Here is a 25,453-nt window from a genome sequence, read left to right on the forward strand (position 1 = left end):
GATATTCACACATGAATGTGAGCGCCTTTCAAGAGGTATTTTAAGAAAAATGAGGTGGAATTGTTCCAGTTCTTTCTCTGATTGAAACCAACTTCAGTTTATTAAGAAATAGTTACAAAAAACAAAAACTCAATCTTACACCTTACAAGTGCCTATCGTAATAACTCAAACATCAAATGTACCTAAATGTGAATTAATATGTACAGTGTGGGTTTTTTGCTCTACTGCAGAAGCTAGCATCTACAGACTTCATCTCCTTTCTCAAAAGTATAGCCAATCAGCAGAAAGAAAAATAAATGGCACATCTGGACTGACTACTTTGCAAACACCAGCCAATAACGTGTCATGTAGAAATCCTAAGCTTAATTTTCTGTCAAATAATTTAAATATGCTCTACAAAAAAAATGGCAAATAATTTGGATTCAAGTTAAACACAAATATACTGGTTCACTGTAACTCAAACTCAATCAATAAGGAAGGAGAGCATCGAATTTAGGGCATCAAAGTTAATGCATGCCATCCATTTTGATTATTTTCTATTTGTCACAAAAGTGGAAAAACTATGCATCATTTTCCTGAGGTCCCATTTTTGGTTTGCCTATCACATAAAAAAAAAATACTTCCAATAAAATACACTGAAGTTTGTTTCTGCAACTCAACAAAATGTGAAAAAGTTCAAGGGGTTGTAACACTTTAGCAAGGCGATGCATGTCAGACAACCCAAACGATAAAACCTGACTCAATTTTGGGGACATTACTGGTTGGAGTTCAAGCACCGAGACGAGGAAGCACAAAAGAGACGATGGTGAAAGCCTGAGGACAAGAGCTGACAGTAGCAACACTCAGGCTTCTACAGCTATGATGAAAGAAGAGAATGTGGATGGCAGCCTGAATGCCACACTCTGGAGGCAGCATTGTAGGGGCTGCACAATGGCAGACAAGTGAATGGATAGCTTCATGATGCATAAAAGCACAGAAGATCCTCTTTTTATGCTGGGCACAGACAGACAGAACAACAGGATCAAATGTAGAAGTGAGCAGGTGATTGTATTACAATCAGATAAAGAGCATGTCAGTGATGCATCAAAACACTGGTATGACTATTTTGAAATGTGCATCAGTAGCAACCCTAGAATTGTCTTCAATACATTAAAAATACATCTGGACGTTACAAAAGCATGTTTGCTTCCATTCATGATTTAATAACTAAAAGAAAAAAAACTACTTTAAAAGCGCTGAAGTGGTTTGGGTTTAAAACAACCCAACAAAGTATAACAAACAGTTTCTAAAAGGATTGCAGTTCAAGGTGGAAGTACAGAAACTGGACTTTCTGTACTTCCAGAAACTGTAAAGCAAAAGTCTACCCCGTGAAGGACAACCATGCATTGTGGGAAGAGAAGCAACTGATTACGTGATGGTCAAAGGTTAAAACATGACTCAGTCCAATTGTACTTTGTATTAAAGAAAGTGTACAAGCTGTAAAAGGAGTCACTGGTGTCATTTCATTTTTTTTGGACCAAGGACGTTGCGACGCCGAAAGAGAAACAGAAAGTCTTTGCCTTTTGACAACAAGTTGTCAAAATGATTGCAATTTGTAGCTGTACTAAAAAGAAAAAAAGAAATCCATTTTTATGAAGTGTTATTCAGGTTCCTGGAAGCATTCAGAGGTTAGGTGTTGTTAAGCAGCGTTAGGTTGGTTTGGTGTAAATGTAGACACTGCTTAGGTGCACATGTTTTATGTGATGAATTTTTAAAAGTAATTTTGAATAACGAGAAAACGGGTCTCATCAAGGGGCCCCAGCCAGAAGTATAAAAGTATAAAGGCTCCACATAACCAATTCAGATAAATGTAGCATATTTTCTATGAGTTTTGTGGTAGCTTTAAGGTATTATACTGCAAAATACTTCTGTGGTGAGAAATAAAAGCCTAAACCAGACATTTCTTGACCCCGGTCTAGCTAAATAAAACTTTAGAGCGACAAATATTACATGAACTTTTGAAATTAGTGTTTCACAGATGGCATCAATAATTATTGACTTGTTTTTTTTTTTTGTTGTTGTTGTTGTTTTAAATATCTGAGTCATTGCCAAACTGGAGGCTTGACTTTTCCTGTTTTATCCACAAGGTTCACTCCACGTTGTTTATTTTTAAACAGTTATGTGACACACTGGCAAAACCTTAACCTGCTACTGATCAAGTTACTCACCAGATTGTTGGTGGTAACCTTAGAGTGAGTGAGTTGCTAGGTAACCAAAGTGTGGGTTGGTTGATGCCACCCACCTTGCTTAGCTGGCTGTGAGGGGTTGAGTGGCTAAAGGCTTTAATCTGCCTACATCCCCCACAATACTGTGCATTTCTGGATCAGAGTTCAGTTACTGATTAATTGTCGATCTCTTACATATAACAACAATAATTTCTAATAAATAACTATGGACAATTTGCTTTAAATGAATGAAAATGATACAAGACGGCAGAGAAGGGGAAAGTCATTTCAGTGTTCTGAGGAATGTGTAAAAATACAAAGACACTTGTCAGAGGCTCTCAAAAACAGAGGAAAGCAAGGGCTTGACTTCACTATTTAGGGAAAAATGTTCAGAAAAGAGTTTCTAAGGGGAAAAAGATCATTTCAGACCATGTGACTGTCTTGCCTGATTTAACATCAATCCATCCACTACTATCTTCCACTCAATCCAGGGTTAAGTTGTGGGGTCAGCTCCAGACTTCCACAAGTCACAAATTAATAGTCATTTAACTCCTTGATGACACATGCATCAATCTCTGTTTTGGAGAGCAAAAAAGAATGGAAAATACAATACAGCTTTCTGAAAAACAGAACAGAGTTACTGCTCTGTCCCGCCTCCTGAGGAATCTCCTGCCTTTTAATGTTTGGGTGAAGGGGTTGAAAAAAAAAAAAAAAAAACAACACGGACTGCCGGCATTGCATGAATCCGTCTTGCCCTGTGCCATTTACCACACCAAGGACTACTGGGAAAACAGCCTGAGGGCGTACAACACCAACAGACTCCAGAAATTGATTAAGCTGGCTCAGACCTGGGTGGAGGCGAACCATCTGTATGCAGTGAAGGATATTTTCAAAACTTCTCTCTCCATCACTGACGATGTCTCCTGCCCACTAAATAGCATCATGGCATGCCTGGAAACTCACACTGACTAATTCCCCAAACTGGAAACCATACAGGAAAAATGGAATTAGTTAGTTAATCTGTGTTCACGTGTTTAACCACATTTATCTCAACTTGCATCACACTTTGATTTATATTTTTTAATGAACTTTTCAATCATCTGAGCTTTAGCCTTTTGGTAATATATGCACTCTTAAACTTTATGGTAAATTTAACCTGCAAGCAGATTTAGTAGTCTGACATTTTTTGTTTTGTTTTGTTTTTTTTTTTTAGGCCAACATTTTTACAGAAAAATAAAGTCTTAATATATGTAAAATGTTATCAGAATATGTTTAATTTGCCAAGTTTATGTGCATAAATAAGGAATTTGACTTTAAATCGACATCTAATATAATATATACAAACTTTGAGGAGCATAAAAATAATACAATACTATGTATATATAATTATATATGCACTGCTAATTTTTATGTTAAAATATAGTGCAAATATGCATATCTTGTTTTACACACAGTAGCTAACTGCTCTGGCTGTACGGTGTTCATTGTGTCAATTGGATTAACAGCCTGAGGGAAGAAACTGTCTCTGTGGCAGCTGGTTTTTGGATATTTGGGGTCTGCAGTGGTATCATCTGCTGGTTAGGTAAGACATAAATTATTACTCATCCATTAACCAGGCTACTGCATTCATCTTAGTTTGATAGTAAATAGAAAGCACAAACATCAACAACTTGTACTCACTCGCATAATAAGAAATCACAAAACTCAGGCAGTTATGCTGACCTAAGTCTTGCATTGTTATTTTGTTATTGAGCAAAGAAAAAAAAAGAAAAAAAAAAAAAACACACAAAAAAAAAATCTTTTTTCTATTTTGAATAAAAAATATATACATATTTTTGTGGTTTACATGAGCTTTTAACAAGACAATTTTGGCCGTCGTGGCAAAAAGTTTGGGCAGCCGCTTTAAGGTCAAGGATTATAATCAAGATCTGAAAGTTTTCTGATCCTCTGTAATATTGATTTTACATTAAATGGGTTGGGGTTGACTATGTAAATCTACTATTTTCAGAAACACACAATGATACTTTTCAGCATCAGTTTAACCTTGATCGATCATTAGGGAGACCTCTAGGCCACATTTTCACTTTTGCCTCTAAGCAGTCGGAAAAAGCTATGCCAACTCAAAAAGGTCAATCATGTTCATATTAAAACTGTTTTACAAACCAAATGTCCTCTGCAGTAAAACAAGGAACCATGAATACTAAGACACTAATATATCTTTTCAAAATGAACTTCTACATATTGTTTGTATGAAGCATTCTAAATTGGATTCTATTATTGAGTGAACTTGGGTTAAATGAAGGAGAAGAAAGAAAACAAAGCTTACCATCATCTTCTCAAAGAGGTCAACTATTTCTTTTTCCGAGAGGTTCATGGATCTCTCGTCAAAGAAAGGCTGCGGCTGAGGAAGTTCGGCTTGGGTAGAGATGGGATCAGTCGGGTGCTGAATAAGAGGCTTCTCCTTCTTTGTCCCAGTTTTCCTGAAACTTGTTATACGATCACGCTGAAAGAAAACCACATTTGAGAAATGAAAATATTTCAACAACAGTCTGTGCAATGGGACAAAAAAAAATGGTCTAGGCCGCCTGGAATAAAATCTTCGTGTGCTTTAGCAAGTTGGAAAATGTCCTGCTCGCAGGACTTGGTTGTGCACAATTTACTGTAAATATAAAACACCCCTATTGTCAGGACAGCTAAGAGATGTAGTTGAAAAGTGAAGGGAAAAATCAAAAACATTAAAACCTGACAAAACTGTCCAATTTGTAATTCTTAACATTGAAAAGAAATGCAAAGCAAGTTTCAAATATAATAAGACTCCATTAAACATCTTAGGACTTTACTTACCGTCACATTTGTTATAATTACCTGTTTTGTACTGATGGTATTTTAATAAGACAAGGACAAAATATCAAATACAATTTGTGTGCGATTAAAAACATTCCTTATTGAATTCATCAGTTGATTAAATTAATAAATCTGGGAAAGTTTAGCTCCGAGTAGAAAACATACATGGGACGCATGCAGGGAGGATGATCGTTAGGTTTACTTAGTAACGGGTAAGTAGGGGTGGGGGCTGTCATGCAAATGAGATGAGAATCAAGTATGACTCAATGGATCAAATGTACTGCATGTTGATAGTATTTGTTAAACACTGACGGATAATAAATCAGTTAAATTCTAGCGACATCACAGTAAGAAATCAAGGAGGTTTTTGACGATAGTTTCCTCACCGCTGGTAAACATTTGAACGTGAGCCTCAATGTGTGTCACTATGCTGCCAAGTTTCGTCTTGTTGTTACAGGTTTTCTCCAGCGAGCTTTTTTTTTTTTTTTTCACCTCCTCTTCACTGAGCATGGTGGGAGGTAAACTTTATTTTTCGAGCTCAGATTATATGAAATATTTTATTTATTAATTGTGGTAATGACAATTCAAAATACTAGTCTGCAACCCCCCTTTTTTTCAAACTCCTGAGTGAGCGGTAAATGGTTGATTGAAGTTAGATTTGCACATTCAGTTTTAAAGCCATCTTTAGGTTCTTTTTTTATTTAATCAAATCATTAGTAAACTGATCCTAATTTGACTCAAAATAATTCTCAAACTCAATATTTACAAATTTTGTTGATATTGAGAAATATAAAGAAATTAATCCTTTAAGGTAATTTATTGGGGGGGGAGAAATCCTTCTTCAGTCTAATAATGGATACAATTAGACTAATCAGTATAGTTTATGCACACTAAACTCACTTGAACAGCATGTTTCCTTACAGTTTTTTTTTCCATGTTGAAGAAAATAAAACAGCCCTTAAGAAAGTCCTATTTATAGCCCAAAAATATTATACTGTAGGTTGATATTATTCTTCTTTATAAAGTTAATATTTGATCCCTACTGAATAAAGTATTCAAATCAAAGTTATAATTTTCCTATTTTATGTGTGGGATTATACTACTGCAACAAATGAAATTAATTTTAAGCCTTCTTACACATTTTTTTTTTTCCCCACATCTGTCGATAAGAGTATTTTAACAACCGAACACTGCAGTTTGCTTTGTTAACCTAGTCTTTAAAATAATCTTGGTAATGTACTATGAAAATAATACAGCTACCAGGAAATAAACTATAGTTGTTTAATAGTAAAAGGCTTTTACTATTCTAGTTGGAGTTGGGCACATTTGATCCATCCACAGGTGTATATTAAAAGTTTCATGCAATCACGGAAAAACAAGTGAAACATGTGTGAAACAAAGCGAGTCACAGCAAAATGAAACCAAGCACCTTACCATATCATCAGCCAGTGTTTTTATGTGTATGTTCTGTTGGAGGGAGGGCACAGTATGAAAAACAATATCTAACAGAAAATAAAAACGCTGCCAAACCCACAGAACGTGTCGCACCTTCAGTTTTTTGTTTTTTTTCTTTTTCAGAATTTGCCCCTTGAAGCACAAATGCTAAATGTCTTAGACTCACAGCAAGGAGTTGTGTCTCCTTTTATGTTTTAGACATGTGAGCAAATTCTGAGTACTGTACATGTGAATTAGACACCTAATAATAATCTGTGTATATTTTTTCTGCTTTCCATTTTTAACTGACAACCAAAATAAAATAAAAAATTGTCATCTGGAGGAAGAAAGGGGGAAAAAGAAAAAAGAAAAAAAATGATGAATTCAGAAATTTCCTGAACACTACAGGAGATCAACATCCTACCGTGCTCGAAAATTAGCATCAGAAGATTGTGAGTTCTGGGTGAAATATGGTGAAAAAGACATTTGTTAAATGTGGAATTTTGTCAAATGTTTTGGTTGCAGATTTTTACAATTAGAGATCATTTAAGCTGCTTTTTATTTATTCACCTGCATAATGGCTAAAATTGTGCATTCGAAGCACTTTTGACTTACTATATGTTTGTGAAGGTAAGGTAAGGTAATTTTATTTATATAGCACATTTTCAGCAACAAGGCAATTCAAAGGAAGGATATGGTGGACTTTTAACTTCTATTTCAATGCTTTGGGAGCCAAAATATTTAGTATTTGCTCTATTTCATGTCAAATATGTAACATAACACCTGATGTTGATAACACACTTTTTGACAAAGTGCAATTTCCAAGTCTTGGGAAAACAAGCATTGACCTATTGAAATAAAATTTGTTCCTGTAACCCGTTTTTCATTTTAGATTTTTTTTTTTTTTTTAAGCCAAAACTAAAATTTAAAAGATGAAAAACAAGATCTTTTTTTTGTTTTTTGGGGTGATTCTTGAATCTGATTTAAAAACCTTTTTATTGATGTTTGGTTGTCAATTGAAAAAGAAAAGAATGAATGATTCACAGATTCTCAATAATCCTAAATAATAAAGTGAATTAAAAAGTAATGTGTATGACCCCCAGGGATACACAATTGAGACACAAGACCCACATATGCAGACATGGGCCAGTTATCAAAGCAAACCAAAGCTTTTAACATGATGCACCAGATAATGATTTTTTTTTTTACTAAAAAAAAGTAGCTTGATCATGTTTTAAATAAATTATCTTATTTAATGTTGTTAAATTCTGGTATTTCCATCATCAAAATCTCATAATGGCCCATGCCTACATACAAATATAAATGAATAAAAGAAAAACCACCTGACACCCAACACCCAGATTGGTTTTTCCACTTGAAACATGCAAGTTAGTTTTGCTTAAACGAAGATGTGTGTGAAACAAATAATTTTTTTTTTAAAAAGCAGCACACACTGCCAAGGCACAAAGATGAATTTCTTCGCAGTGGTTCTGAAGAGCATCTTTTGTGGTGACAGGGACCAAAAAGATTTACACCAAAACTTCAGTTGGAACAGATGTTTATTTTCTCCTCAAACACAATAAGAAAGCGCGCTGCCACAGGGTTGTGGCTCAGCAAGGGACGGCCGTTTGAAACACACCTCAAATGGGAATCGGTAACAACTCTGCCATATGTTGTGGTGCTGGGCTGTAAAGTACTAATGAGTCGGGAGATGTGGGGCTGTGATGGTCATAAAGCCTGCCTCCAGCCGTGGATTTCTCCACTATTCTAATCAGGAAAATACAGATACTGGGGCGAGGAAACAAATTGGCTTTAACCTGCACCTCCCTCTGCGAGTCTCCATCAGCTGTCGCTCTGGGCAACTCCGTGCAGACACACAAAGTGCCCTATCTGTCACCGGCTTCGTCTGCAACAGCTGATCAACAGTTGGAAGATGAAGCTATTAAACAACAAAACGCGTCAATCTTGCGCAGGTTTCAGACGTTCCCTGAAGTTCTATTCCACTTCCAGGTATCAGACATGTCGTCTTCCCCATGCATCATATCCAGATGATTCCTTCTTCCCTGTGGGAGCCAGGTAACCACCTGGGCCTCGCTAATCCAGACAAACATCAGTTCCACCAAGGCACAATTAGATGCATTTAATAAAAGCTGCATCGCTACTCACAACAGCAACCTGACCTGAGCGACAACTTTTCCCATTACTAACTCAGAGCGTATGTGTCATTAAGCCCAGCATTCTCTGGCAGTCACAAACTGCGTGAAACAATAGCTAATTTACAGATAGAGTACTTAAACATTTTCTAATCAATTTAACAACAATCAAACCACTGTTTGGTTAATTGCCTTGACTTGAGGGCCTTTCCTTGCCCATTATCTTGGCAGCATCGCAACATTGCAATTAAACACCTAACAATTAAGCTTCCATGTCCTCTGGGCTTTGCGTGCTTATTAAAGTAAACTTTTTCACCGTAATAAATGTTTATTACCAAACACATATTTCCACTAAATAATCTAATCAAATTAGCTCTGGGTCCCTCCTTAATCAAATCTGATCATGGGTCCGTGCAGATCCTCAAAAATGAAAACACAAAGCAATATCCCACAACTTGAAAGGCAATTTGGGGCAAACGAAACTGTACCAGTATGCATATTTCACAAAACAACTTCTAATATCGCCATAGCAAAACTGCGGTTGAATGCGAAACATATCGTTGAATAGCTCCGTTTTATTGGAAACTCATACCAGGTGGCGCATGTAATAATCTGACTTCTGAGACGGAGAGAAGATAAATGTTGCTTCAGAGTGACTATAACTCCACCGCTTTTAAAAAGCAGAGCTGCCTGCACTCAGCTAATTTAACTTGAGCATCTGTATGGTGTATTTAACTCACTCACTGGAACTATCACCATAAAAATCAGAGACCACGATGCCTTTGTAAAACAACTTGAAGGAAATTAGGTCTTACTTTAATTAGCTACAGCCATATGAAGGGATTGTCTGGAAATAAAATTTGCTCCATTACGGATTTATCCCGTTTTTATTTTTTATTGTCACCGTTAAATATTCCAGATCAAACGAAGTTTTATATTAGAAGATAGCCAGAGTAAATACAAAATGCGCATACATATTAAAGAGAATTAAAAAAAAAACTATTCAAGCCAATCTGGCCGAAGTAAAACAGTAACCATCCCCCTAAACCCAATAACTGGTTGTCCCACCCTTTGCAGCAACAAATCCAACATTAGTGGGGAGAAAATCCTTTCAATAGTCATGATTCACACATCGTGTGTGTTTTTTAAGCAGGAACAGTCATAGCACAGCATATCAATCTGGACTTTGACTAGGCCACTTCATCGGCATGCATTATTTTCTCTTTATTCCAACTGGTGGATAACAACTCTCACTGTAATGTCCCAAATGTATTAATCTCAAATCATCAGTTGTTACTTTTTGATATAATTTAGCCAACTTCATGCTGTCAAACAGGCTCTATTTTAAGTTTTTTATTTTATTTTATTTTATTTTGTTGGTCTGGCAGAAATCGGGTCTGGATGTGGTCAGTGGAAATGAGAATAACTTTTAAAAATGCAGTCGATCATAGTCATTTTGTAATGGAACTATAGGACCTGGTTGGTCTAGCTAACTTTTTGGCACTAAAGCAAAATCATCACATGAAAGACTTTTTTTTTTTTTCTACCAACTCTGGTCGTCTTGTCCAGAATTAAAGTCTGTTTAATGTTCTGAAATGTTTGAGTGTGACAAAAAACTACAGAAAACTGCAGTGGATGATATACTTCACAGCACTGTAACAAGTGTTGACGCAACCACAGCTGTCAGGGTTTGCCAGTCACTACACAGTTAACAGATCAACTTTATTCACAGACTGAACATTATAATTTCACAACACATTTCCTGAGAATCTGCTAATTTCACCTCAGCAACACAAATGGAGTACATCTCAACATTGTAAACCATAAACGAGAAGTTCGTAAATTGCTATTTAAGGGGTCTCGGGCTTAATTTACTCAAGCATTTAACCAAAACAGCACCTACTGTAGGTGTTTATGAAAAAAAGGCACTTTGCATCAATATATTTACTATAATTTATGGAAAGTTACTATATTGATTCCATTAAGTGTAGAAGAAACATGAAGCTTTCATTTAACTAAATACACCAAAGGTCAATCTAGTTCAGGAATTAGAGGGCTTCTTTTTCCAATTACCCAAATTATCTTTGTGTAATCAAATAAAATTAACAGTATTCCTTCTAATATGAGCAATTTGAGGGAGTGGCATCAAGCTGCACAGAGTCCCCCCTGTATAACCAAATCAGATCAGAATAAACTCATTAAAGTGTCTAGTAAATGCTGTTAACATGTAGTGACAGCCTCCAAATGTGCTCCACATGTGAACAAACATCAGACATTTTGGGCGTGAATACAGACAACTGTAAGTGCCAAAGGGAGTCTTTCTGGTTTGAATTGCACTTTTTACACTGTCAGACCCTGATTTAACCTGTTGAATAGGAATTAGAGCTGTCCATTAAACATTCACTCTTATTAGCTGTTTGGAAAAGCAAATTAGAAAGGAGTTAGTCTTCAGGCTCTAAATGAACATGTCAAAAACAGTTTCTTATCATTTGGTGTGTTTAGGTCTTCAAAAGAACTCAAGAAAGATGTGACAGACTAACTTGGAGATCAGCTTTTTATCTCCGATACCTAATGAAAAATAATTTACTCAGTCTACAGGCAGGAAATGTGATACAGCAAGTCCAATAAATATCTACCAGCATCGCCTGGTTTCTTTTGCCATTGTATACTAAAGTCTCTGGAAAACAACAACATTAAATCAGACACCATATCTTCACATTTGTGTTCATCTCCTAATTCATCTAAACAATGAACGATTTAAAGAAATAATTGAATATGCAGGCTGCACAGTGGCGCAGTTGGTAGAGCTGTCGCCTTGCAGCAAGAAGGTTCTGGGTTCGATTCCCGGCCCCGGTCTTTCTGCATGTTCTCCCTGTGCATGCGTGGGTTTTCTCCGGGTTCTCCGGTTTCCTCCCACAGTCCAAAAACATGACTGTCAGGTTAATTGGCCTTTCCAAATTGCCCCTAGGTGTGAGTGTGTGTGTGCATGGTTGTTTGTCCTGTGTGTCTCTGTGTTGCCCTGCGACAGACTGGCGACCTGTCCAGGGTGTACCCCGCCTCTCGCCCAGAATGTGAGCTGGAGATAGGCACCAGCACCCCTCCCGACCCCACTGAGGGACAAGGGTGACGGAAAATGGATGGATGGATTGAATATGCAAAGGTTAAGTTCATGGACACAAAGCATGGTTTTGTCTACAGTTTGCTTCTTTGCCAATTTGTATTGTATTGTCATGGATTAGAGGTAAATGGTTATAAAAATGCCAAAATGTCCCTTTTAATGAAAATTCATTTGCTGCATTTTACTTTCAATGTAATCCTCATTTGGATCAGCCAATTCTGAAACAATTAATCTAACCAAAAAAAAAAAAAGACCGTCTAATGGATATTGTATATTAGTGTTTCAAAATACGCATAGATTTTAGCTTTTCTTGGGCAGCTTTGGTCCCCAACCTTCACAAATACCAGCAGTTTGATCTACAGGAAATGGATCTGAATAACATAAAGAGTAAAGAAAGGCTATACATATATTGGAGCACAATAAAAAGTAGCAGATACAGTAACATAACAGTCACAGAGAATCAGTATAAAAAAACCCCCCACCAAAAATCAAACTAATTTGCTGAAAAAAGCAGAGACCTAAGGATTTTCCCATTAGAAACAAAACATCACAAAATCAGATAATACTGTCTAAAACTTTGTAGTCATCAGCAAATTACTAACAACAACTGCCCTACAGTTTTTATTACCAGCCAATACTTTAAAAGGTTACGGGTCGCTGAGTCTTGTTGTTCAGAAAAGGCACAGACATTGTTTACGGCTTCTTTAAATGGCAACTTCTGAAAAGAGGAAGGATATAGAAGCCAGAGCAGCTAAAATCTGAATGACTTCACACTGGATGACCCAACCATGTGCTGCATGACAAACGAGAAAGCACAGAAGTGCCTTCGGGTCATCTTCGTTTCTGATGAAAGAAACGTCCTAATGGTGCGTTACTCTCAGTAGAGCCGATATGGAGCCATTAAATGCAGCAGAGGTTTCTGAAAGTCTTTCTAAACTGGTCAACATTAAACACAGAGTGATTTGCACTTGACAGACTGATGAAACTAATGTATTGCCAATTAACTTTTACAAATCACTGACAAGTAAAACCCTGCAAACTGACTGACCGGTTCCTGTGATATACCTACATTACAACGGTTTCAGTCAAGGAGGTTCTAGAGATCATCCCAGGTATTTGAGATGCATGTGACATTACCAATGAAAGTTAACGTTCTAGTAAAGTTGATCACCATTACAAGATTTTAAAACATGGTTACTTATTAAAGGTCTGTGACAAGTTTTCCTTCGGCATGGATCAAGCATGGAGTTCAGCAACTTTTTAAAGACTGAGGCGTTGGTTTTAAAGGGCTCTTGAAGAACAAGAGCCGGAGAGGATTTATGATATATGTTTAACTAGAATCAAACGTCGTATTTAAAATGTCTAAAGGTGGAAAGCGTCTTGTATTGTTGCTGTATAGCCCAGGGCACTCTTGTAAAGGAGATTTTTAATCTAAATGAGTATTTCTTCCTGGGTAAATAAATAAAATAATCATGTTTAAAACTTAATAGTTTTCACTATCTCAAAAGAAAATAAAAGTATCAAAAAGTTGATTTCAGGAATTCAATTCAAAGATTCAGATTCAATGATGATAACAAAACCCTCATTACTCTGTCTGCCTTTCCTTAGCAATGCCATGGCTCTCCAAAACATCACTGGTTGTGGAAGCCTCACACCGGGCTTCACTTCTGAGCCACTTCACTCTTCCTAAAGAGTCTAGAGACTCTGTGATCTTGATACTCAAATGAAATGCAAACATTGCTTTAATCTAAAGTCTAAAAAGAGGACTTTGGACCACTGAGCAACAGTCCACTCCTTTTTCTTTTTCTTGTAGCTAAGACACTTCTGATGCCGTCTCTGGTTTAGCAGAAGCCTAACATGAGGAATGTGACAGCTGCACCCCTTGTGCTGGACACGTCTGTGTGAGGACACAGACGTGTCCAGCTGCAGTTTCTCTGAGACTTTCATGGCTATACATTTTGTCGTTTACCCTTCTTGACTGACCAGCACACAACTGAAAAGCCAGAAGTCTTCCCCTTGGTTAATAGGCCCATAGCATAATTTCTCTGTAATAAAAAAAAAAATAATTTTTATTGCTCTGAGAGACTCTATTTGAGTCGTTATCTGTCGTAATCATTAGGATAAACAGAAATAAATGCTTTAAATACATCACGCCATGTGTTCAAATTGAATAACTGAAAAGAAGTCGCTTCTTGATTATATTGTAATTTACTGAGAAGCAGCTGTATTAGTCCATAAGCATGTCACACTGTGTGACTCAGATCTGCAATTTCAAAACTAGGGGGGAAAAACCGAACCACAACCATCAAGAAAGCTGTTTTTGATCATAGATGTTTAAGTAAAGCTCATGACTATTAAAAAACAGAATTATTTTAGGAGTGGAAAAATGTCCCCTGCAGCACTCGATATAAGTGACAGAAGGGAAAACGCGTTCATCCTGGTGTGCATCTGACTGCAGCAACTCAGTCAAAACATCCTTCAGTCATTAATCATCAAACCGCTGAGTGGAACTATAGCCACGATGAAAGTATGATTCATTTCCTGCGACATAAAAACAGACATTTCTGTTCTGATGTACAGCTATTATCTTCAGCAGATTATTAAATGTCCTGTCTTATGTCCCACCCAGTGATCTATAAAAACTATAGGCTTATTCCAGGGTTACATTAATCCAGTGAATTTGAGGGTTTCCTCTGCTGTGCTACTGAAGCATTCTGAGCCACTTCCTGTCTCCCACTTCCTGAATGCCATTACAGCACTGAAATGTGGTCAACTTCCTGCTGGTTTTCACACGTCGGCCTAGCACTATTGTCTTTGTGTTTACCGACCAGCACAAAATAAAACACAAAACTACTGCATGGAAAGCTTCATCTTCGTCTTAACTGCATCACAAGACCGACAAAACAGGAGTGAAGCAAGAAAGAGCAGCATGAAATCTTCAACAAGCTGAGAACTAGTGCTACCCCGCATGCTAGCAAAACTTAAAATAATTCCCTTAGGCTTCTGTCAAATTCAGAAATCAAAGTGCTAAATATCTTCAAATGCCACATGAACATGATTCACAATGTGATGCTGTCAAAACTGTCCCAAGCTTTAAAGATGACTCCCTGCCTTGTTCACTTTATTCCAACTTAAAAATGAGTTTCATATTTTTGATTTTATCTCAACTGCAGTCTTTGCTTGGTGAAACAGGTTTGGGTATGTCTTAAAAGAGCCATCTGTTTAACTTTCTGTTCTTCAAAACGGGAACAATGATTTCCAAATATTTGATAAATCAGATAAAGCTGCTGAACTGAGCAGAACGTTCCCAGAGTTTAAAGCTTTTAACTTAAATTGCTGCACAAAACTGAACTATTCTAAAACGTGCCAATCATATCATTAATAGCTTAAGAATTTAAAGGTTCTCTGTGGCTCACATGGATTTCTAGCTCCCCCGCAGAGCAATGACAAAGACCTATGTTTAGTTTTTACGCTACGAGACATGTTTATTTTGGCGTCGTTTACAGAGATTTCTTTTGTTTTTATTTTACAGAATGTGTTTTTTTTAAAGAGCATACTGTATATTTTTATACCATTGAACCAGAAAAGGTTTTTCATTGAAAAAATGAAATGTGAAATGCAATAATCTTTCCATCTTCAATGGGTTTTAACAAAATAAAAAAAACAAACAAAGGAGAGATCATTTGGAAAAAAAATGTTCAAACAAAAAGACTAACTGAGTCACAGTCACTTAAAAAAAAAGAATCCATAAACGTGCTATCCTGAAGATTATTCTGTAGTTGTAGGGGGATGATTTTTTTAATTATTATTATTTGATGTGGTTGCTTATTGGTCTTTCCATTAGAAACACTTTATTCAACTCAGATTATGTGGTATAAACATTCATTTTTAAGGGAAGATTCAACCCAAAACTGAGGAAAGAAAACATAACAGATCACGCTTCTGTTACACAGAAAGCTTTAGCATTTTCTCTTCATGTCTAGCTATAGGTGTTTTTTGAGTATTTTTACCTCCCTCCCAACCATAACGTCCAGCATTAAGCTTGTTGAAAAGAAGTAAGAAATGCAAAATCATGCGCTTCCTATAACCGGTGCCAGTGTGTTAGGTCTCCAAGCAACAGAACTAAACTTCTTTTTTTTCCCCCTCTTTTTCCATATTTCTCAAGTTCAGACATAGAAGCTAATGACTGTGGTGAGCTCCAAGTCTGAATGTAACTGAAGAGGAAAATATTTATGCCCTTTAAAGCAGCACAAACTGACTAAAACATCAGACTGTGCTGTGTTTCAGAGAGGCAAATTGAAGGGAGTATTTCTGCAGAAAAGAAAGATTTACTGTACCAATTCCTGCTTGTCCCATCTGATCGATGCAAAGTTTTTTTTGTTTTTTTGTCATTACTCTGCTTGAATTTCTTGCCCGATTTATTTGAAAATCAGAATGCATCAATTTAATTGCTCAATAAATCCTGAACTAAAGTTCTTCTCCATCTCATTTCATTTTGGAAAATGTGATCAAATCTACATGTCTGTTCAAAAAGGCCATGCATCCCTACAAGGGGAACATATCAGCTTTTTTTTTATACTTGTACTTTTGATTGGACTAATAATGTGCCCTTTGACATGTTCTATTAGACTATAATGCTACATATAATACTAATGCAGGAGTTCAAAGGATTTCAAATACCTAAAACAAATCGTTCATGTTCTGTGCACTAACTTTCTTTTCTCAGACGCCTACTGAAACTTTCTGTTCCAGCATTCTGTAGCTGCTCCTCAGAGCCCACTGCCCTGCATGTTTTAAAGCCGACCTGCTTCATCACACCTGATATTAGCTGATGGCTAATTAGCAGCTTACTGCTGAACTTGATGACATGCTGAGGAGCTGATTCAATCACTGAAGTCAGCTGCGTTGGAGCAGAGACACATCTGAATCAAGCAGGGCAGAGGGGTCCAGGGCACAGGGGTTTAAAAAAAAAAAAACACAAGCTTCGAGTTTACTGAAGCACTTTTGTTCACAACTTATCACTAATAAAAACACAGAACGGTTATATCACCGCTCCTGATGGCACAGCTTTGTCAATACAGCTTGCATTTCTGTAACAAATCTCCTATTTGCCTATTTTTCCCTCAAATAGCGAGATGCGTTTTTGCTCTTCTTTTATGGATCTCATCTTCCAAAGTTAAATTTCTGCAGCCACATCCCCCCAGCACGTTTTTCCAGTCATTTGAAGGCATTCAAGCAGAAACCCATATGCTTTTCTGGAGTTCTAGATGTAGCTTGAATAGCCATCAGTTTGCTTGCTAGCCGCAAGGTTTTCTTATCGTTTCACATTTAGAATGTTAAGTTGAGTCCAAAGTTACAAACAAGTATGACCTGACTTTAAGTAAAGTTTGGAATATGTGTAGGTTCAGCAACAGAGAACTACAGACATTTTTAAACCAATCGGATAAAACTTTAGGCTTCTCATTTGAACATTCCTTAAATACTCTTCAATATCACAGGAAGATAATTTATGGAAGAGGATTACGGCTACTGAACCAAAAATAAACCACATTAAAAAAAAAAAAAAAAAAAAAGAGAGATCACTTAAATCCAACAAGTTCCTCAGAAAGTTAGTTCACCTCCTGCTCAACTCGCATCGCAGTCAGTAAAGTTGTCTGCTCCTTCATGTCAATCTGCATGAATGTCAAAAGAAATGTCAGAATTCTGAGGTGGAAAAAAGTCAACTGAGAAAAAAAGTGTCAAAATTCTGAGAATAAATTCCAAATTCTAAGAAAAACATGTCAGAATACTGGAGAAAAAAAAAATAAAAAATTCTGAGAATAAATTCTAAGAAAAACATGTCAGAATACTGGAGAAAAAAAAAAAAAAAATTCTGAGAATAAATTCTAAGAAAAACATGTCAGAATACTGGAGAAAAAAAAAAATAAAAAATTCTGAGAATAAATTCTAAGAAAAACATGTCAGAATACTGGAGAAAAAAATTGTCAAAATTCTGAGAATAAATTCCAAATTCTAAGAAAAACAAAGTCAGAATTCCCAGATTGAAGTCGAGTTAGAACTCAAACTCTCCAAATTCTGGGAAAAACACCTCAGAGTTCTGCCTTCGTCTCAGAATTTTTGTAAGTAGTTTTTAGTTCCCGTAGTCCTTTTCCTATGGTGAAGAAAAAAAAAAAAAGAATGAAAATGTGCGTATGTCAACTTTCAGTGCAAAGTAATTTAATCTTCTAGTTTTTGGATCCCACATCAACAGGTTGTTCAATTTTCACAAGCATGACTCCAAAAAGCACCACTGACCAACTATCCCATTAATTCTCAACATATTTAAACTTTATTCAAAAGCTCTACAGTGGAAAAGATTGACTAATCAGTGTTGATGGGATACAAACTGTTGAAATATGTACTTGTCACAGATGGCTGCCACAAACTATCCACAGACAGTTTTACCGCAAGGCTTGTAACATGATAGAGTATGTCAGGAATTTCTCAGTTGTGCTTGCACCTTTCCCTAGTCAGCATGCTCTGCCAGATGGAAAGCTCCACATGATTCATCATGAGCAAACTGATCACATGGCTAATTTGCATATCAAAAACATTGCTTTAAAGTGCAATTCTGCATTTCTTATGTCGAAACCTGCAGTGGCTTGCAAAAATAGTCATCACCAAAGCTTTTCCATGTCTTGTAACATTGTATCCGTTTATCAGTGAGGTTTGTATGTTAGCTTACTAACCGTTGTGTGTCACCACTATTTAAGTTTCCCCTCATATTTTGTTCATCAGTTCAGTTTATGCTGGAGTTTTCTGTGTTACAACACAAGTTTAAGTCTGTTATGTTGACTCTGTCTTGGGCCAAACTAATATTTTTTTTTGGACATTTTTTGCAAATAAATTAGGAATTTTCAGTGTTTCTTCTCTCTGGCTGGTCTGTGCAAATCCCTGACACACCTACAGACTGAAAGTTCCCCAAGTCTTCTATGTAAAATAGCTGGAGTTTGGTAAGATTGGATGGAGAATGACTAAATTTAAAGTCTGGACTTGAAAATAACTATTTAGATGACTTCTGAAGCTAGTTGCACCGAGCATCAAAGTTGATCGATCACATAAGGTTCCAATCAGATACATTGAAGTTAGTTTTACTGTTACAAAATATGGGAATGCTTAAGGGACTTTTACTGTGTACAATCCAAAATGCACAGCTGCATGCAAAACAGGTTAATTTTATTTATGTGAAAACTGAGATTTAATAAATGTTTTAAAGTGTGTTCACATAAATGATATTTATCAGTTTAATTAATAAATGATTTTTTGGCAGATAAATGCATTTTTATAAGAGAGCATTTCTGAATATACTAATGCTCTTTATGACAACACAGAAAATTAATTCATGCCTAAGCAGAGACAGAAGGTGTGAGATTCGAGACCAGATTTGACAAGCTGTGAAAAGTCATCATCATTGTTTTATCTAAAACTAATAAGAATGGATCCAATGCCTGTTTTCTTCACTGATGTTGCAGGTTAAAAGTATGCATGATCCAACACAGTGAAAAATATACAGCCCAATTGTTTTTTGGTTGTTGTTTTTTTTTTTTAAGAGAGTGGGAGGTATCCGTTTCTCAATTTGCACTCTGAGGTCATCTTTTACTCTGGTATGCACAGAGGACATATTTCTCCCTTCTTGCCAAACAAGCACAACTAAACTCCTTTTAAAGATCTCATTCCATCTTCCTGCTCCAATGAATGGCACGGCGCCATGTTATCGCTGCAATAACAGTATGGAAACAAACGGCTCCAGAAAACGGGCAGGTTTTGAGGCGAGTTTCTCTCAAAACACTGAAGAGTTATGCGATTGTCCTTGGCTGAGTCTCTGCAACGTGGGGCCTCGTAATCCAAATGATGTAATCCTGCACAGAAACCTGTTGAATAAACACTCAGTTCCCGAAGCTTCTCCCTTGAAGCCCGACTTTAACTTTGCTTTAGGCAGAAATGAGTGTGTGATGATGGACATTAGCTTATTCTTGAATCTGCATGGCATTTTAAGTATTTAACCCCAAATCTTTTGGTAACTTCTTGAGTTGTTTTATCAGACTAAACTACTCATCTGTGTTACGACATGTGAAACCATCAAAATCTGTTACATTTAAATGTTTTGTTTCATGAGTTTTACATGTTTACAACCAAACTATGGTGCAAAAAACAGGCGACTTGTAGTGGGAATAAGCAGAGGAGAACAAATCAAGGCTCCTCCCAGGGATGAATGATCACTTCCTCCTTCAATTCAGAGCTCTGCTGAGGTTTCTGCAAACAGCTATACTTTAGACTAGAGGAAGATTGAGCAACAGGGAACATGCCTGGCCATGAGACTGCCTTCAGAAACCAAAACTGCTCGTCTTACACAAGCTCCTCAGAAGTGATATAGGTGGTGAAGTCATCACACTTTCTTGAAACACCACCCTAGCTCTGGGAGAATATGCAACTTCAGCCCAGTCTGGGATTTCCTGTCTGGCACATCTTATCGCCAAACTTTGTCTCGACTTTGCGCCTGTAAACCATTTACTGCAAGCTGAAAACACCACATTAGAGGAGTAGAAGTTAACAGTCAAGATGTTCATAAATTCCCAGACTGAGTCATGTGGTAGCGCTGCCCTTTTCACTGTGGTCTTATCACACATATGGGGTGATCCGTTTACAAATGGGTACTCTGAGCGTTTCCACACATGGTGCGTAAATGCATCTCCACAAGAATCCTGGCCACTTTCAATCAGTTAGTCGCTCTGCAGGCCTGTTCAGACCTTGCATTGACATGAATCCTGGCTGATTCTAGTGCAAGTAGACAGATTTAAGCACGACTGGTCCGACCTGAATGACCAGATCCAGCTATTGTACATGCAAAAATAAAATATGTAGAAAGGTCTTTAAAAATCAGAAATACATTAAGACACTAAGAGTAAGATTAATCTATTCTCCGTAGTTGTTCTTTTTGGAGTTACTTAGGCCACAACACTTAAAGAAGAGGAACAAAACAATTTTGTGACTGACTGTAAAGGATTATCAAGGAACAATTACAATAGCGTGACTATATCGGGTGCAGTCAACTCCAAAGCTAAAACAAGCACCGCCCTGTAATCCTCAGATTAATATAATCCTGGAAAATGCATTGTTTTCTGGTTTGTTTGTTTTTTATTGTGAAGGAGTCAAACAAGGATTTTTATAGCAGCAGGACAATCTCACTGTTAAGACAACTCCAGCAAAGAGCATCTTGGGAACACTAGGTACAGCAAACTCCCCCTATTTGTGGTTCAGTATTCATGGATTTTTTTCTGTGGAATTATCATCCATTTGCAGATGGAGCGTTGCTATTTAACACAGCCAATCCAGGAGCATCATTCTTTTTCCTTCATGCCGATTGGCCGAGTCCTAAGAGAGGAAATAAGGAAGACTGTGGGTGTCAGCTTCTGTGGTACTACAAAGAGCGTATACATTACTGCATGTTAAGGTATATTTGGTGTTTGACCTATGAAAACAAGCCGTTATAAGTGTTTAGTATTGGGACTCAGATTTTCTGACATATTAAAATCAGAAGTGCATATGAATTAAGCAAATCTCCTACATTTACTACTTAAAGCTTAGAGGACTTAACATTTTTACCACAAATTTTTTGATAAATTCAGAGTTTTTGTCTAATAAATTGAAGTGTTTTTTCCCCTCACAGATCGTTGGCTTAATGCTAATTTTTCCTTGCTTATCTACAACATTTCACAAATTTATTCACCTGATTTAGCAAGTGTCACTGAGTCACAAACACATACTTTTGACTTGAAAGGGGAACAAAGAGAAGAAAACTCTTGAACAAACTAGCCCCTCTTTGAATAATAACAAAATAAAGTTCATAGCTGTATACATTATATTAGAAAATATCCTATTTTTTTCTTGCAAATATGTGAAATTAATCCAGAAATGTATTTGTTTTGACAGAAATTTACTCTTCCTCTAAGACCACGTTATTTTTGTCTTGAATCTATAACGGCCTTTATGCTCTGATGTACTTATAAACTGTCAAATTTCAAAGAAATCCATGTCAAAACACTGAAAATGACCTCAGTTGACCCACTGCATCCTCAAATGAACTCAGTGAAGGCGTGGATCCAGACTGGGTGTTTGTGCATGAATCAAAGGAGACTGCAGCATAAGCAAGTGCCATTAGATTTTGCTTAATTGACTCCTTCAGTCGACTTCTGAGATGATTATAATTTTGCTATAGAAGTTGCTCTGCTCTGCTTCCACAGTGGAGACTTTAGCATTAGTCCACACACTGTAGTGCAGTCCACAGCGTGCTATCAGCAGACAGCGAAATGCATTGGGATCAGCATCTGACGTGGAGTTGATACAAAGGAACTTTCCCACATAAATAAAGGCTCAATGCAGTCATAAGCAATAATTATTGCTAGCTAAACAGACAGATTACTTCAAAGTTGACAAAGGATTCCTATCCGATGGTCTGAATGTAAAATTGTCGATAAAATTGTAGCAAATCACATCAAGAGGTGGTGCTTCTCAGAACTGATAGAAAGCTATGCAGTTTGTTCGCTATTTAGAAAACAAAAGTTACTAAACGCAGGAAAATACTCAGGGAAATAAAAACTCATGTATAAGCAAATCTATTTTAAGATGTACTGAAACAGAAAACGTTATTTTAGCACATGCTTCTGCTTTGCCATCTAAGAACTGATGTCACTCAGCTGCAGTCAGATTTTCCTCAATAACTTCACGCTCCAACTCCTAGTGAGAAGAGCAGAACACTATGGGAAGCTTTTAGTATATTAACCGTGCAATTACTCACATCTACAGCTTTGACATCTACAAAGAGCACAGCTGAACAGTGTGCTTAACACTGTCTTTAATGTGGTAACAGTTGGTTTTAGATCATCCTGACACCAACTAACTCCAATTACAATGCCTTGCAAAAGTATTCATACGCCTTGAACTTTTTCCACATTAACAGCATTAAGAAGACCAAGTCAACTCAAAGATGGATATTGCTGTGGAGAAGTTTGAAAACATTTGGAAGAAGTTGATTTAATCAGTTGAGAAAACAAAAATAAATTATATTGGCCACTATGGATGTTTGGTGGAAAGCTAACGGTGCACAGCACCCCAAAAATAACATTCCTCACAGTGAAATGTTTTGGGGTGGCAGCATTATGGTGTGGGAATTTTATGGGTTAGAATGGCCCAGTCAAACTCCAGACAAATTAAGAATATGTGGCAAGTTTTAAAATCTTATGTTCAGAATTGCTTTTCATCCAGTTTTTCTGATTTTTGCAATTAAGGGGTCTTCAACTCCACCGGTGTAATACAACTTTTAGATGCGTCCCTGGTTGAAATGGCCGAATTATCTCCTCAGTTTGCAGTCAAGTTCTCCAAATTTGTACTAATGACCCAATAATTTGACTTGGCTGTGTTGAAGTAGAGACACCTGTAAAAGTTGCTGGACACCAGCCGTCCTACCTCACAAGAATTCACTACTTTGCATTAGTCTTTTAAACAGTATAAGAATAAAACCCATTGACATTTCTGGCTGTAAAGTGACATGCAAGTGGAATGTATTCCATTTCTACTTTCGTTGTTAATGTCCTGCTTCGTTATCATATTGGAAAATACAAACTTTGCAAAGTACCGATAACAAAACCCTCAACTGTAACCACATCTACTGACAGAAAGGAACTGCTTGATAAAGTCAGTGAACCACTAAGTCAGACTCAGGTTGGGCTCCTTTTCAAATATGCACACTTCTCTATTTATCTAGATTTCTTCACTAGGCCGAGCAGATGTGGAAGCCAGAAATGAACCAATGCCAACCGAAGTTTACAGTTATCTGACAGACACTGCCCTCAAGCTGACTAAGGTCACCCTTTATCAATCACACACACTCACAGGGTTAATAAAAGCCCCACAATAACCACGCGAGTTGCACCGTGCAATAAGTAATCCAGTAACAAGGTATGCATGAACACGTGATGCATACAGGTCTAGCTGTCACAACAAGAGCACTCTTCAGAAGAAAAAAAAAAAAAAAACTTTCAGGAAAAGCATTGATAAGATGATCACATGATCCACTTAATGCCTTGAAAATTGAAGCACTCAGCATAACAGCATCTGATTTGCTAAACTCTGACTGCTATTACAGCCACTCTGTAGGAGATACATTAAATAATAATAATAACACATCGATACCTTTAGCCTAATGTTGTGTGTTGACAGAGTGTTCTGTACCTCTATAGATGCTTTAACTTTCTACAAATGGCTCTTTTAAATTTAAATTTCATGCAACAAATGTTATCTGCTTAGAATACCCACCAGCTTTTTGTTTTTCCCCTCATCCTCACTGGACTTCTTTTTAGAGGGCTTGTTGGGATCCTCCCCACCGCTGGCTTGGTCCATTTTAGCTCTTGAAGTCAGTTCCCTTCCAGAAGCAAGCTTCAAACTTGATTAACTCCACTTAAGGGAAAAAAAAAAATCCCAACAGCAAAAATACAAAACGTTTATCCAAAGTTATGTGTTCTCAAAATCCATCCCGTTTAAAAATGCCAAAAGTAAAAAGTTCTCCGCTTCCACATAGTGTCCAAAACCATCCGGTAGAGAAGTCTGCTTGTACAAGAGGTGTGGTTGTGTGTGGTCTCCTCTGATCGGCAGTTAAGTCACCTCAAACAGCAGGGTGTATTGGCACTCTGAAAGTAGCACAACATTGTGCAAACAACAGATAATTACTCTCTCAGACTGTGCTGGACGTTAAGTTTCTGCTCACACGTGTTTCTTCCTTGTCAGCATGCTGAGAGCCACCAACAACGGGCTAAAACATATGTAAACAAACCTGTCAGAGTTAGCTATATTAATCTAAACAATAGAAAAATAAAAGCAGCTTGTTATAATACACTGACCAACAAAGCAAATGTCTATTTCTAATATAAACTTACGAGTGAACTTGTTTATATAGGTGATAATGCAGACACAGCTGCTTTTATACGTTTCAACATTTTTAGATGTGATACAGCCATTGATCAGAATCAATAAACGGTTGTCATAGTTGAAAAATCACCGTTGTTCTCTATGCTTGAGATACTTTGCAGCGCTTCACCGATCAAGCTCTGAGCGACTGTTACCCGACAAACACACTTTATTTTAACTGAAACAACATCACCCAGCCGCATATAACGATAGTCTACACAAACACGCAATGGGGAATAAAAATATTGTGAAAGAAAAGTCAGAAATTTCAAACGGGAGCTTACCTCAGCAACCAAACCTGAAAACCAGGCCCACAACGCGCCCGCCTCTTACGACACGTGATTGGGCAATGAGGTGTGCCTTAAATGGGAAGCTGAATTATCATTGGCCAGATGTGCTGACAGTTGTAAGGTCGGCGTGGCGTCGAATGGGCGGAGACTGTGATGGAAGAGAGGTCAGTGTGTGATTTCACACAGCAGGAGGATGGGAATCAGTTGTAAGAATAGATCAGGGACGAAAGAAAAGGCTTGTATGGCTTACTGTTCACCTGTGTTATGATAATACACATGTAAATCGCTTTTCTGTGGAAGCGACACCAGTAGAACTATTACAAACTGTGTCCACATCATTTACAGAAGAAATTAGCCCTTTAATATATTAATAATTGTTTTGGTTATCTGGTGCCAAATTACACCCACTGT

At 37.1% G+C, this 25,453-nt stretch overlaps 1 protein-coding gene across 6 annotated transcripts in view; it reads right to left on the reverse strand.

The window, feature by feature from the left end:
- The window catches only part of diaph2 (diaphanous-related formin 2), a 440,846-nt gene extending 415,722 nt beyond the window's left edge, over nt 1-25,124 (reverse strand). For 5 of the 6 annotated variants that reach the window (XM_088009427.1, XM_088009429.1, XM_088009426.1 and 2 more), the window contains exons 1-4: nt 25,037-25,124; nt 24,105-24,475; nt 6,483-6,515; nt 4,531-4,707 (exon numbers count right to left, since the gene is read on the reverse strand). In XM_088009427.1, the coding sequence (XP_087865553.1) occupies nt 4,531-4,707; nt 6,483-6,515; nt 24,105-24,188 (294 nt within the window). In that variant the 5' untranslated portion in view covers nt 24,189-24,475; nt 25,037-25,124. The remainder of the gene's footprint in view (nt 1-4,530; nt 4,708-6,482; nt 6,516-24,104; nt 24,476-25,036) is intronic. The other variant, XM_088009428.1, reaches the window with a different exon arrangement.
- Nucleotides 25,125-25,453: the final 329 nt, after the last annotated feature.

Source organism: Poecilia mexicana, unplaced genomic scaffold (genome assembly GCF_051168715.1).
Source record: "Poecilia mexicana isolate PSO_F unplaced genomic scaffold, ASM5116871v1 scaffold_10, whole genome shotgun sequence".
In the NCBI taxonomy this organism is placed as follows: Eukaryota; Metazoa; Chordata; class Actinopteri; order Cyprinodontiformes; family Poeciliidae; genus Poecilia; species Poecilia mexicana.